This window comes from Phodopus roborovskii, unplaced genomic scaffold (assembly GCF_943737965.1).
Source record: "Phodopus roborovskii unplaced genomic scaffold, PHOROB, whole genome shotgun sequence".
In the NCBI taxonomy this organism is placed as follows: Eukaryota; Metazoa; Chordata; class Mammalia; order Rodentia; family Cricetidae; genus Phodopus; species Phodopus roborovskii.
Window position 1 is genome coordinate 8,096,250 of NW_026126625.1, and position 13,575 is coordinate 8,109,824.

The window sequence follows — 13,575 nt, forward strand, 5'->3', positions numbered from 1 at the left end:
ATCTTAGGACTGGATGTTTGAATGGGTGTATTGAGTGAAAGGGGGTCACTTGTAGACTAGTGAGGTCACTGGGAAGATAGAAAGAATCAGGTGAGAGCAAGATGTGTGGGTAAAAGATGGGAGGAGCTTGGTTCGCCTGTGAATAGATAAGTTGGCACAAGTTTTAGATCTTGGGGGTGGTCCTAAGATCCTGACATCTGACCTAATGTCCCTCGGTACTGAGTGAGGAGTGCAGAGTAGTGGTCTTGTCACTGAAGGGGAAAGCATAGGAAAGTGCCTCTGACTGTGACTGAGGGAAATAGACTTCTGTGCTATGTAAAGGCCATGAGCAAGGCAAGAAAGGGTGGGAGCATATTGCACAAGGAAGGTTAACAGTGCCAATTATTCCAGTGGATTTAAGAGGATCAGGAAATAGAATGATGACCTTGGTTTGAGCTAAGCCTGAGGCATGGTTAGAAAAGGCACTGGTGGGTAGCAGACTTTATTAGTTTCCCGTGGGTACTATAACAAATTGCCACAGACTTGACAGCTTAAAAAACAGAAATGTATTTTCCCACAGCCTAAAAGCCAGGAGTCCCAAACCAAAGCTTTGTCAGGCTTTGTTCCCCCTAGAGAGAAAATTCACCCATGTCTCTCTCTTCTGACTTCTTGTGGTTGATAGTCAGCCTCCATGTTCTTTCCTTGGGAATCTATCTAGGCAGTCTTGCACCACTGTCTTTCACTTATCTTCCTATCTATCGCTATATCTTCCTTTAAAATAAAACAAAATCAGGACACCTATTATTCGCAGGATGACTTAATCCCAAGATTCTTAATTAAAGTTGCATAAACTTTTAGGTCACTCCCTGTGATGTAAGATGTCTTCTGCACTGAGTTGGCTGGTGACCAGGTGGCTTCTCCCGTGTCACTGAGATTTGACCTTTTCAGTGGGCAAAAAAAAATGCATTTTCCTTATCAGCCTTTTTAAAAAAGCTTTCAATTCCAAAAACTTCTAGATGCCCAACAGGATAGCTGTCAGTCAACCCAGCTTCACTTTCTCTGGTCCTTGCTGTCCAAAGGTTTCCCCTTTATTACCTAACTCCACCTTCCTTGTTTGCTCCTGTAACTCCCTCCTGGCATGTGAAGAGGTCTGCAGGACAATAGCAGTCTCCAGTTCTGAATTAGCCCTTTTTAAATGAATGCCTCCCATTGTGCTTTGGTGAATCCAAGCAATCCAGTTTTTTGCTGCAGTAAAGAGTGATGTCTGTTTTTATTTTTCAAGGTGAGTACAGGGCATCTGAGTAAAAAGATGCAGGCATTTCCCAGTTGAATTCAGTATCGTTCCTTCTACAGAGCAACACTCCTCTTCTTGTACAATGTGGGGGGATATCAACAGTTGTCAGGGAGAGAGAGTGAACTGTGTGAGTCACTCTGCTGGCCTCAGGATCACTGGAGGGAGCCCCAATGAGTATTTGGCACAGACAGTAATTTTTGCAAGTGTGTTTACAATTTTCTCATTTAAAGGAACATGTCCCAATGCTCCTGGGAACAACTTTCCATTAGCCTGGGAAAGCAGACAGTATGAGACAGTCATAGGTCTCTCACTATGGGTCTCTTGAATGAAATTTGCTTCTGCTCGTGATGTTTGCCAGGCCAGCTCTGTGGATCAAGTTTGATTATTTCTTCTTTCTCCTCTTCTTCCTCCTTCTTTTTCCTCCTCCTCTTTCTTGTTCTTAGGTGTGTGTGTGTGTGTGTGTGTGTGTGTGTGTGTGGACATGTGCTTTCATATGCCAGAAGAGGGCATTGAACCTGGAACTAGTGTTGCAGGTGGTTGTGAGCCACCTCACAAGGGTGCTGTGTGGTAGTATCTTTCTTGCACAAATAAAGCCTGCCTGGGGGTCAGAGAATGGAGCTTGCCACTAGCTAACCATAGAGGTCTGGAGGTCTGTACAGACAAACAGGAAGTAACATAGCTGGGTAGAAACAGGATATAGCAGGGACAAACAGGAAATTGTTCTCTTCTCTGATGAGACACTTAGGAGGTAAGGTGTGGCTTTGACTTGCTCCTTCTCTCTGAACTCTCAGCATTTCGCTCTATATCTAATTCTGGCCTTTTATTATCTAGACCAATTAAGAACTCTTTCTACAGTGCTATTTACCAAATTTGGGTTCAATGCAAACAAAACCAACGCATGTTCTTAACTGCCCAGGCACCTCTTTAGTGCCATGTAAGAGTCCTTATTTATGTTTATCAATTGTCCTGGCAGCTAATTAGATGAAGTCACTTAGAATTTGTGCTAAAATAATTTATGAGGGGCTGGAGAGATGGCTCAGTAGTTATAAACATTGGCTGTTTTTCCAGAGGATCTGGGTTCGAGACTCAGCATCCATATGGTGGCTCACAACAGTCTGTAACTCCAGTTCCAGGAGCTCTGATGCCCTCTTCTAACATCCTCAGGCACTGTACACATGTGGTGCACAGGCATACATGCAAACAAAACACCACATGAAATAATCTTTTTAATAAAAAATAACTTGTTATAGAAATTTACAATAAAATTTATGATAAGAATAATGAGTGATACTGGCTGTCTTCTGGGGATTAGGCATTACCTAAGCACCTTACTCACTAGCTTAGCATCATCTGTGGAAGCAGGTACAGTAAACATCCTACCCAAATGGAGACTATACACTTTGTTTATAAGGAAAATGGGCATTCAGAGGGAGGTAATTTCCCAGAGTGTCTCCGACTGTGTGAGCTATAACAAAGTGCTCCAGAGTGGATTTGATAAACAACAGAAATGTGCTTCTCACAGTTTCAAAGAGCTGGAAGTTCCATATCTAAGCACTGGAATCACTATTGTTTAATGAGATTCTACTTTCTGGTTTTCAGACAGCTGTGACCTCACTTGTAAGAGACAAGAGAGGTCTTCCAGGTCTGTTTTCCAGGGACACCAACTAATCCATTCTAGTGGGTTCTACCCTCCTGATACAAACACCTTCTAGGGCCTCACCCCAAATAGTATCACTGTGGGGGATCAAAACTTCAGCACATTTTCAATTTTAAGGTCACACAAACACTCAAATGTGTATACATAGCTAGAAAATGGCAGGGTATGCTCTGTTTAAGCTGTGCATTTTGAGCATGATCAGTGTAAGGTTGTATTACAAGAAAGAAAGATGATAGGGGTATTTCTAGTCAAGCTCAGTTCACAGTCAGAGCACATAAGTCCAGAAAAGAAAGATGGCAGACAAATGTTTTGAGGCATGCTCAGTTCAGATTATAGTAAGCCAAGTTTACTCCAGGTTGTGTAAAAGAATAAGTTGGAGTGTCTAGTTGATCTTGCCTCAGTTTCTGTAAGTTTTTCTGTATTCAGAGATGAAACAAAAAGAAAAGATTGCCTAGGAGGTGTTCATGTAGACATTTTCTCCCAAAAGTGTCTGCTTGCCTTGCTCAGTAGCTAATGATATTTTTGTTTGTTTGCCTACTTGTAAAGCTAAAGTTTCATTGAAAATGGGATGTGTTTGGATAAGGCCAGTCAGTACAGTGGGTTCAAACTCAAAGACATATGCCCGCACATGTGTGCATGCACACACACACACACACACACACACACAGCCTGCAGGAAGACTGCTCAGACTTGGTCAGAGTGAACTGGAAAATGCACACTGAGGGTGAACGTTCATAGGAGTCATCAGATTCTGTTACTCTTGCAGTAACTCAATACCATCTACAGTTTTCCCATCATAAAGTCACCGACTTTTCAAATTTTCTCATGTCTAACTCAATTCTGCTTAGCCTTGTAGCTTCCACTATTATTATTATTATTATTATTGTTATTATTATTATTATTATTATTATTATTATTACACTGAATGGGGAAAGGAAATGTAAGCATTTTAGAGGTTTTATTTGTTTCTTTGTTTTCCTTGGGAAAAAAAAGTTGGAGATGTGGATTTTAACATGAAACTTCCTGTCCATATATATATATCTTTTATCACCAACATTGTTTTCTGTGTGAATGGGTGGACTTCACTCGTGTGTGTGACATAGACTAGCTTTTCTCTGAAGAAGCCAATGACCTCCAAGTTCAGTGGCTTTAAAGCCATCAAACACTGCTTCTTGCCAGTGCCACTTGTTCATGTAGGTCATCAGGGTTTCTGCTCTCAGAATGTTGCAGGGACCCAGAGATGCTTTATCCTAACCTCACACTTAGTATAGCTACGGTAGACAGAGAGATCATGAGACTCTCAGGCTAATACTTAAGCCTTCTCAAAAGAACTAACAGAAGCCAGTTGGGCTCGTATTTCACTGGTCAAAGACAGTAACAACAGTCTCTTCTAATGAAACTGAGGAACTGTAGCTCTTGCATGGGTTGAGAGGAGAACTGAAATACTTAAGAGTAACTCCAATGGCCATCACAACATGCTTGCTTTTGTTTTAAGTCTTTAAAACATTTTCATACAATACATATTGATCATATTTATATATTATCCCCTCCATAATTCTTCCCAAATATTTCCCACTTCCCTACCAACCCAGCCTTGTGCTCTCTCTTTCTCTCCACCCCCCCCCCCAATGAAAATGAAATAAAACAAAAAAACAAAAAATACAAGAAGACAGGAAAATAGTAGTTGTGGTAGAGAGAATGAAATAAAAGGCCCACAAAAAAACAGAGTTCGTTTTATGTTGGCTATCTGCTCCTGAGCTTGAGCCTGCCCTGAAGTGTGGTAGATATACCCAGTGACACTCCACTGGAGAAAACATCTTTCCCATTTCTCAATAGGTATCAATCGCAGAGTTTCTTGGTTAGGGGTGGGACTTTGTGTCCACTTCACCTTCTCCATGCTGGAGATGTTTTGATTGTGTAGGACTTGAATTTGCTACCACAGTCTCTGTGAGCTCCTGCGTGCATCAGTCCTGTTTGTATCTCAGTGTTGCTGTTTCCTTGAGTCATCCAGCATCCCTGGCTCTTACAATATTTCTACCTTTCTACCTCCTCTTCTGCATTGATCCCTGAGCCTTGAGGCGAGGGATTTGGTGAAGACCTTCCATTTAAGATAGGATGTTTCAAAGTCTCTTACTCTTTATACATTGTCCAGTTATGGATCTCTGGTAATTTCCATTCAAGAAGAAGCTGCTCTGATGAGGACTGAGTAAGACACTGAGCTATAGATATAGCAATAAGTCATTAGGAGTGATTTTATGTTCCTTTAGCAGAATAATAATAGTAGGTTTCCCCTAAGCCCCATGACCTATTTAGTCTTAGGTTCTCACCCACTTTTGCTGTTTCAGATATGGATTCCATCTCATGGATCAGGGTTGAAATTTACTCTAAATATCTGGTTGATTACACCCATGACATTGGTGCCACAATTACACCAGTGTATCTTGCAGACACATTGCTGTTGCATGTCACGAGGTTTGTAGCTATGTGATGGTGATGATTACTTTTCCTCTCCAGTAGTGCACAGAATACCTTTCTAGACCACAAACTGTCTGTAGGGCTAGGGCTTCTAATTAGGCATCAGCACAATTTCAAATTTTCTCTAAAGTAAAATCCAATACTTAAAGATGTCAGACAAAAAAGTCCATTAAAAAATTGTTAGGTTTTTGCAGGATTAAATTTGATTTATCTGGAAAAATTCACATTTTGCTTAATTTGAATTAATGACACTTATTTAAACTCCATCTGCCTGAACTTTGTAATAGTCTTTGCTGAAGTTTGGTTTATAAATGAGTATGCCTTCCAAAAACCACTGCTCATATATTTAAATCTGTGTTTATGTTATCCTGTGTCTTGCAATTTTTAACTTGTCTCATTAACTACAGTACAAGATAAGAATCTTGTCTTATTGATTCATACGTTTATGCTTGGCATTATAGAAAAGGATAATGTAATTAATGCTAATATGCTTGATGGGTTTATCAGTTAGTAGCTTATGAATCACTGAAATTAGGTATCTTGGCATTAGGAAATGTCACAGAAGTTGAAAACACTTCAGATAATATTTTGGGAGCTGCTTGTTGTGTTCTGTGGTGGATCTAGAAAGCCAGAGTTCAGACTGCCTCAATTTCAAGGTCAGCTCTGGCTTGCACTTGATGAATCACAGGGCAATCAGACCTTTTCAAATATCATTTTTCTGTGATGTTTTCACATGCTTTGTTTGGCTGTAAGATCTGGATGAATTTGAACTTTAAAACAATTAGGGAGCAAATACAAATGCTCGGGAGGGATTCTACTGCCCAAGGTTTTGCAAGGCCCCAAACAGTCTTCAAAATAAGCCCATCCTAGCTTTTCAGCACACGCCCTTCCTGGATGAGCAGAGAGAGGGTGACTCTCATCCTCATGAAATGCAAAGCACTTGGGGACAGCGACATGTGAGGACAGAGCTTGGCCCAGAAAGACGGTGTCTATAATTTCATGGCGGAATTATTTCCCACGGGGAAGGTTTCACGAACACAGTTACTCACTGGTCCGATCCCAACCATGCGAGTGTGTTTCCAGAATCAATCACCCTTAAGCGGTTCCACATGTGCTTGTAAATATTCATATACAGTCCTCTGTAACGGGGACCCTTGTCCTTCTGCTGAGAGCAAAGGTGCATGAGGGCGTGACACAATATTGGGAGTCTGCTTAAGGCAGCAGTTCTGAACCTGTGGGTTCCGCGACCCCTTTGGGGGTTCGCATATCAAAGCACATCAAATATCTTGCATATCAGATGTTTAACATCACAATTCATAACAATAGCAAAATTACAGTTATGAAATAGCAACATAATAATTTTATGGCTGGGGGGGGTCACCACAACCTGAGGAACTATATTAAATTGTCACAGCATTAGGAAGGTCATTCAGCTTTCGCCATGTGCCGACAGACTCCTTATTTGTAAAGTGAAGACAGACGGTCTCACAGATAAAAGGTCTAAGATTGTTGCAGAGAAGAAATGAAAGCGCAGGGCAACAGTTGTGGCACACTGTTATAGGGCTGTTGGGTGAAGCATTTGCCATGTTAGCATAAGGACCAGAGTTTGGATCCTTAGAACTTACATTAAGCATCTATAATCTCAGCACTGGAGATGTGGGGATAGGAGGACTCCCAAAAGTTCATGGGCAAGCTAAGTAAGACAAAGGCCAACACCCAGTCACATGCCCCCTGATATGTGTGCTCCTGGCCTCATATGTTAACACACACACACACACACACACACACACACACACACACACACACACAAATCAGCTACTGCCAATATTATTATTAAAGTCATCTTATCAGAATGGAAGGATATGAAGGTTATTGAATCCATGAATCTAGCTGCTCACTCAATAATTTAATACCTGCAGCAGCTTTCCCATCATGGAGTCTGGCTTTGAGACTTTCTCCCATTGAAGTAAATATTCAAAGGCCAATAGCTTTCACTGTTCATGATTACAGAGGACAAGTGTAGACCCTTCCCTCCCGACATCCTGTGGTGAGACTGAAAACATCTCAAGGCCCTGCTATTCCCTCATTTCCTTGGAACGTTTCTTGTCTTTCTCCTTCCCTTCAACACCAATGTTTTGGAAAGACTTGCCTATAGATGTGGTTTGAACTCTGCCCAATCCCTCTTTTCTCTTCAGCACCTGGAGTACAGAATGATTTGACAGCTTTGCCAACTGCAGTCTACAGGCTCCTGGAGTCCACAGTGAACAACAGAGAGAAAAAGTCAAATTGACCCCTTTTTGGAACTTTCTAGAATTGCCCCGTCACTGTACTGCTCTTAGCAAAATATTTATTATTTAACCCTTGCTAGACCATCTGTGAAACACACATTGGCATCTGTAGCTCTGCTTTACTGTTGAGGAAAATGAGTCTCTGAGATTCTAAATTGCCCAGCATCCTGTATTTTGAAAGATGTGGTGGGTGAGTCAGGATTTGTCATGGCCGTCTGTCTCCAACATCCCCACACTTCAGTGCCAGGCTTATGTCTAAACTTGGGTGACTGTGGCAAGTAGAGATAAACCATTAAACTGGTTAATATAGCTAGGCACCCTTTATGCAGAAGTTCTATTTGTAAAATTGAAAAGAAATACAAAACACAGCCTCCTCCTGAGGAGTTCAGTCTAACACACACCACAGGCATGGTCACACAATAAACTGACAACAGTAAAGCATGTTTCATAGAGAACATAACTCTTAGTTTTTCTCTTAAGATCATTTGTAGACATATGGAGGTGGCAATATAGGTATAAGAGCAGTTAGTGATAAAGAAATGTAGACATAACTGGACAGATGAAGGATTTTTCTGCATTTCTCTGTGTTCAAGCAGATATACAGAGATACTGTGTGCCTGAGGCATGAACATTGGGTGCAAGAAATGAGAGTCGGGGAAAAGGCAGGTTTGGAAAGAAAGAGTGGGTGGCTGGGTGGGGGACCTGGGGATCTAGCCCCAGTGATATAATGCTTGTCCTGTATCACAGCTCATTCCTCACCACTGTGTGAAGCAGATGTGAAGGGACTCTTTTCACTTGGGAGGTGGAAATTGAAGGACCGGACACTCAGTGTTGTCCTTAGCTACATAGTTAGTTCAAGGCTATCTACCCTATCTCAAGGGAAGGAGAGGGGGTCAGAGAGAAGAGAGGGAGAAATATCTTCCGTCGGCATACAGATAACTGAAATATAACTAAAGGAGAGCAATGTTGCAGGGAGACAGCTGCAACTGTGTAATTCTGGAGCCTTCCGTTAAAGTCACATAAATGATCTCAGACTGTAAGACAACCCACCAATGACATTAGTGTCCTCATAAAGACAGCCAGCCTATAAGCTTCAGCAAGACAACATCCTAAATGAGATGCCTTATCCCCTCTCTCTCCCCCACAGGCCGTGGGCTGTGACAGACAGCTGGGAAGTAATGCCAAGGAAGACAACTGCGGTGTCTGTGCAGGGGACGGCTCCACCTGCAGGCTGGTGAGGGGTCAGTCCAAGATACACCTGGCTCCTGAGAAAAGTAAGTTTTGAAACCCAGTTCTGTGTTGCCAGAGATTAGCCTGTGTTTTCCATTCTTACAAAACCAGTGTATTTCTACAGTTCCGTATTACCATAGAATAATCTGTGTTTTATGTTTTTACTGGAAACATTCCTAATGCAAAACTTGTATGGACGGAATTAACTTTGGCCTTTTTCAGAAAGTCAAATCTCTTTCCTTTTAAAAAGTATTATTATTTTTCAATTTTCTATTTTAAAGGAGCACAAAAAATGTGTTTACTTTGAAACCTTGCTATTTAAAAAATATTTGATAATCAATTATTAAATAGCCTAAAATATTTTTTCAGGTAAACTGGGTCATAATTTTATTTTATTTGTCTTCTCTTGGTTGTTAACAAGACAAGAAATGATATAATATTTACTTTATCTTTCATTTTTGGTTATCTAATGAAGCCATCTATCTACCTTCTCAGTTTTTAATTTTTACTGTTGTAAACTTCGTGTTATCAGGAATGCTAACCTTTAGCCTGTCACACCTACTTCAAATGTGATTTTCAGGTTGTTATTTGGCTTTGATTTTTGCTTGTATTGGGGAAGCAGTGTTTTTGAAACTGTGATTATTCAAGTGTTTTGTCTTCTCATCTCAGTAGATCTCCCTTTATTTTCAGGGCTCAACTGTATGCATTAGTGGCCAGCTAGTAAATAATTTAAGCTTTTCAGGATATAACATCTTTGTCCTGACCACTCAAAACCATTGTTCTATGAGAGCACCTACAATCAAACAAACATAGCCATGTTCCAATGAAACAATTTAAAATAAGTAGGCTGGTAGGCTGCAGGTTGAAGTTGGCCCTCGGGTAGGAGCCTGATCTGATTTTGAAGAAGAGAGAATACTCATACAAGTCTTCAGTCAATACTCCTATGGTTTTGTTTTCTACCTTTCTATTTTTGACATATTAATTCATATTTTATGCATTTTATGTGTCTGAATGTATATACATGTATGCCGAACCCATAGAGCGAACATGAGATCCTCTGGGACTAGGGTTACAAACATTTGTGAGCTGTCATGTGGAAACGAGGAACTGAACACAGGGTCTGCTACAAGGGCAGTAAGTGGTCTTACCACTGAGCTATTTCTTTATCCCCATTTCTGTTGTTTATTGTTTTCTATCTGTAAATCTTCTATCATGTTTGTGTCTGGTTGTTGTATAAAGTTGAGATCTTAGCTATTTCTCAGTTAAGGAGACTATTATAGGAATGAAAGAGAGGTGGAGGGGAAGGGGAAGGAGTGGAATACAAGAAGACAGGAAGCAGGGAGGTCAGGGAGCAGGGAGGACAGGGAGCAGGGAGGACAGGGAGCAGGGAGGACAGGTAAACAAAATCTCCCAAGAAGGGGAAATAGATATTTCATGTGTGGTATAACACTAGAGACAAACCTGCCATTTTGTTTGTATTTTATTTCCTGAGGTATCTATTTTGGTTTGGTTTGCTTTGGTTTGGTTGTTGAAACCCGGTTGAAACCTCCTGAGTACTAGAATTCTAGGCATGCTCCATCACATCAAACAAGCCAGGCTTCATTGTCCTGCTCATCTGCTACTCTAGGCTGAATGTACATGGAGAAGTAGATTAGATAAAGTGCTATTCAAGAGTTAACCCAAAAGCTGTCATCAGTGTGGTTTATACCCTGGATCAGGTGGAATCATCAAAACAATTTAAACACTGGAGTGACTTGAGAGAACTCACAGATCACCTTCAAGGACAACCCAGAAGTGTGGAGTTCTTTTAAACACCCAAGGGCCTTGGTCTGAGGGAGTGTGATAGGAGATGGTGAGGATGGGATGCTTAAAAAGATACTCAGGAGGAATTCCAGGATCAGAGTTAAGGTTCTTTTGAATAAATACTACAGCAAGCGACAGAATGAAGCAACATCTTCGGCTCGGGCAGTTTGTTACGCTCACTTCTCTTCTGAGGTTAGGCATCCACAGGAAAGAGGCATCAATCAAGGGCAAGAGCCCATCTCCCTGCTTATCTTTCTCTCAAGAATCTTGGCTCTCTGGATGGTCAACCCCTTCACACCCTTCTAATGCTTTCCAACGGCTGTTGGATGTATTTTGTTTGTGGCTAGAGGGTGGTTAGAAACATACCAGCCCATCATGGCTGGTTGGAAATGCCCTTACTAGTGGGACTCAGTCATGAATATAGGTGGGTCCACCCAAAGAAAGCATATAGAACATGAGAAAGCCATGGATTGCACCTTAGGAACTCCAACATTTAATCAGAGAAGTGGAGTGAGTAGGTGAACACAGAACTTAGCAAGAACAGAGTCACGGAAGCCACAGGAACTGGTCATCTCTAGGAAGTCAGATGCTTTTGTGAAGATGGCTGGAATCCAGGACTTATTCCCCACCCCCACGTCTGGCACTTTGAAGATGACCTGTAGTATTCACAAGAGTGGCATCAGTGAATTTCAGATATGCAAGCTTGATCACAGTGAGCTGATGAGGGAAGAGAAGGTGAGAATGGTTGGAGGAGTTTTCCAAGGGGAAGGAGAGAATAAATCCAAGGAACAACTGGAAAACATGATGGAAAATGGTGTGTGTTTCATCCTCTTGGCTCTGTTTGATTCTTCACTAGGTGGAAGAGTTGGCCACTGAGAATAAGGACAGTGAGATGTGCTCACTAGGGGGAATGGAGATAGGACTCACTAATGATAGTAAAAAGATAGAGGGATCATGATAAAAGCCAGGTAATGTTGGAAACTATGAATTCATGGAGATTCCAGTTCAAGGACTTCAGGAAGTCGGTGACTCTGACAGCTAGTGTGTCAACAGAAATGTACATATTCCAAATCTCATGAAACCCAGATTATAAGCTTCAGAGTTACATGTGTCCTCCGAGAAGTCTGGACTGATGGGTCAAGGCTGGGGAAGCTGCTCTCCTCTGCTCTGTGATGTCTTCCAGGACTCCAGCTTTTTTCTCTCCACATCCTGGGATTGTGAATTTGTTTTTGTGGTTACAGAGTTGAATGAGTTAGATATCACATCCACCTCCCAGATAAAAAGAGCTGGTAGTAGAGAGTTTCTTTCAGTTCTGTGCCCTTTATTCAGAAAGAGAAGTCCTCCCTTAGGGCTTCTTTGTCTCTGGCCAGAACTGTAGCCTGTGACACTATTGCTTTTGAGGGGATAGAAACCAAGTGCTAAGCATCCCACCCATCATTATCACTGGTACCAAGAGGACATAATTCTTCATGATTATCCAAGTTCTCTTCAAATTCATGATGTTATTTCATTTCACTAGGTCTCCTGCATTCCAACTTTGATGTGGTCAAACCCATTCTACAAAGACTAATCCTAGAAAATAGCTTAAGAAAGGTTTTTAAGAGAGCTGCTGATGGGTGTTGGGGAAGGATCACACAAGAATGGCCTGGAGGAGAAAGCAAAGCTGGAGAAATAACACAGATCAGGCAGTTTGAAGACACAGGTTGCCCTGTGAAGGGCTGACTCAGTAAGGCTCCTGATAAGGGCACTAGCACAACAAAACAGGCAGTTTAGCTAGGTGTGCTGGGAAGCACCTAGAGCGAGGGCTGGCCTTTAAAGGCTTGCAGATTCACCAGAGAAGACTTCATTTTTTAGCACAGTCCAAAAAAATTAGAAAGCAATGCCATTCTGATTGAACCAGAACAGAAGCCAGTGGAACTGGGTCCTGAAATCATTTGTCTGGTTTTGTTTTTGTAGAAAGTGTGGACAAGAGATGCTGAATGGAAAGGGACTCCGGAGGAAGGGTTGTGTTAGCTTAAGGTGCCTGCCTAGCCGTGCATCATTCTTTGAATGTGTATGCAGTGTGTGTCCAAATCCCTGTGAGTGTGTACATCCAACTATGTGCATGTATGTGTGGAGGCCAGAGGTTGCCATTTAGTGTCTTCCTTGACTGCTTTTAGTGTTTGGGACAGGGTCTCTCTCTGAACCGGGGACTTACCAATTCATCTAGGCTGGCTGGCCAATGAACCCCAGATGTGCCTATCTGCATCTCCAAAGTGCTGAGAACACTGGCATGGGCCTCTATGCCTGGCTGGGTATCTGAACTAGGGTTCTCATACTTGTCTGGCAAATAGTTTATTGATTGAGCCATCTCGAAGGCCTTAGTTTCTCACTATTGATGAGGTCCTTCCTCTCCTCTCTCCGTCTCTCCCTCTAGGTCTAGATCTTCCTGCCTCTCCCCCATTCTTTCCTCCCTCTATTCTTTCTTCCCTCCCTCTTGCCCTCCTTCTCTCCTTTCCATTCTTCTTTCTCTCTCCTCTCTTGTCATTGACTGTCAGCTTTCGGAGCATAGAACCTTACAAGAATCTCTTGAAATAGTTGATTGCTGAAAAACAAAAAAACAAAACACTGAGTGTACAAAATTGGGTGGCTATGAGTGGGTAGACCTGGGAGGCATTGGTAGAGGGATGAATATGATGCAAATAACACTCATGAAATTCCCAAAGAAACTAATGAGACGTTTTCTTCAAGTAAAGTGTTTTCTCTCCAGAAAAATATGTATATGAATAAGCCCCAAAATTGTCATTCTGGTTTTCTTTTCTTCTCTTTTTCCATTTGTTTGTGTATGACATGTACATGTGCAGATACAA

General features: G+C 41.7%; 1 protein-coding gene across 1 annotated transcript in view; it reads left to right on the forward strand.

The window, feature by feature from the left end:
* Positions 1 to 13,575, forward strand: part of Adamtsl3 (ADAMTS like 3) — a 299,460-nt gene that overhangs the window by 134,566 nt on the left and 151,319 nt on the right. Inside the window, exon 7 of the mRNA XM_051206607.1 lies at positions 8,841 to 8,967. Coding sequence (XP_051062564.1) covers positions 8,841 to 8,967 — 127 coding nt within the window. The remainder of the gene's footprint in view (positions 1 to 8,840; positions 8,968 to 13,575) is intronic.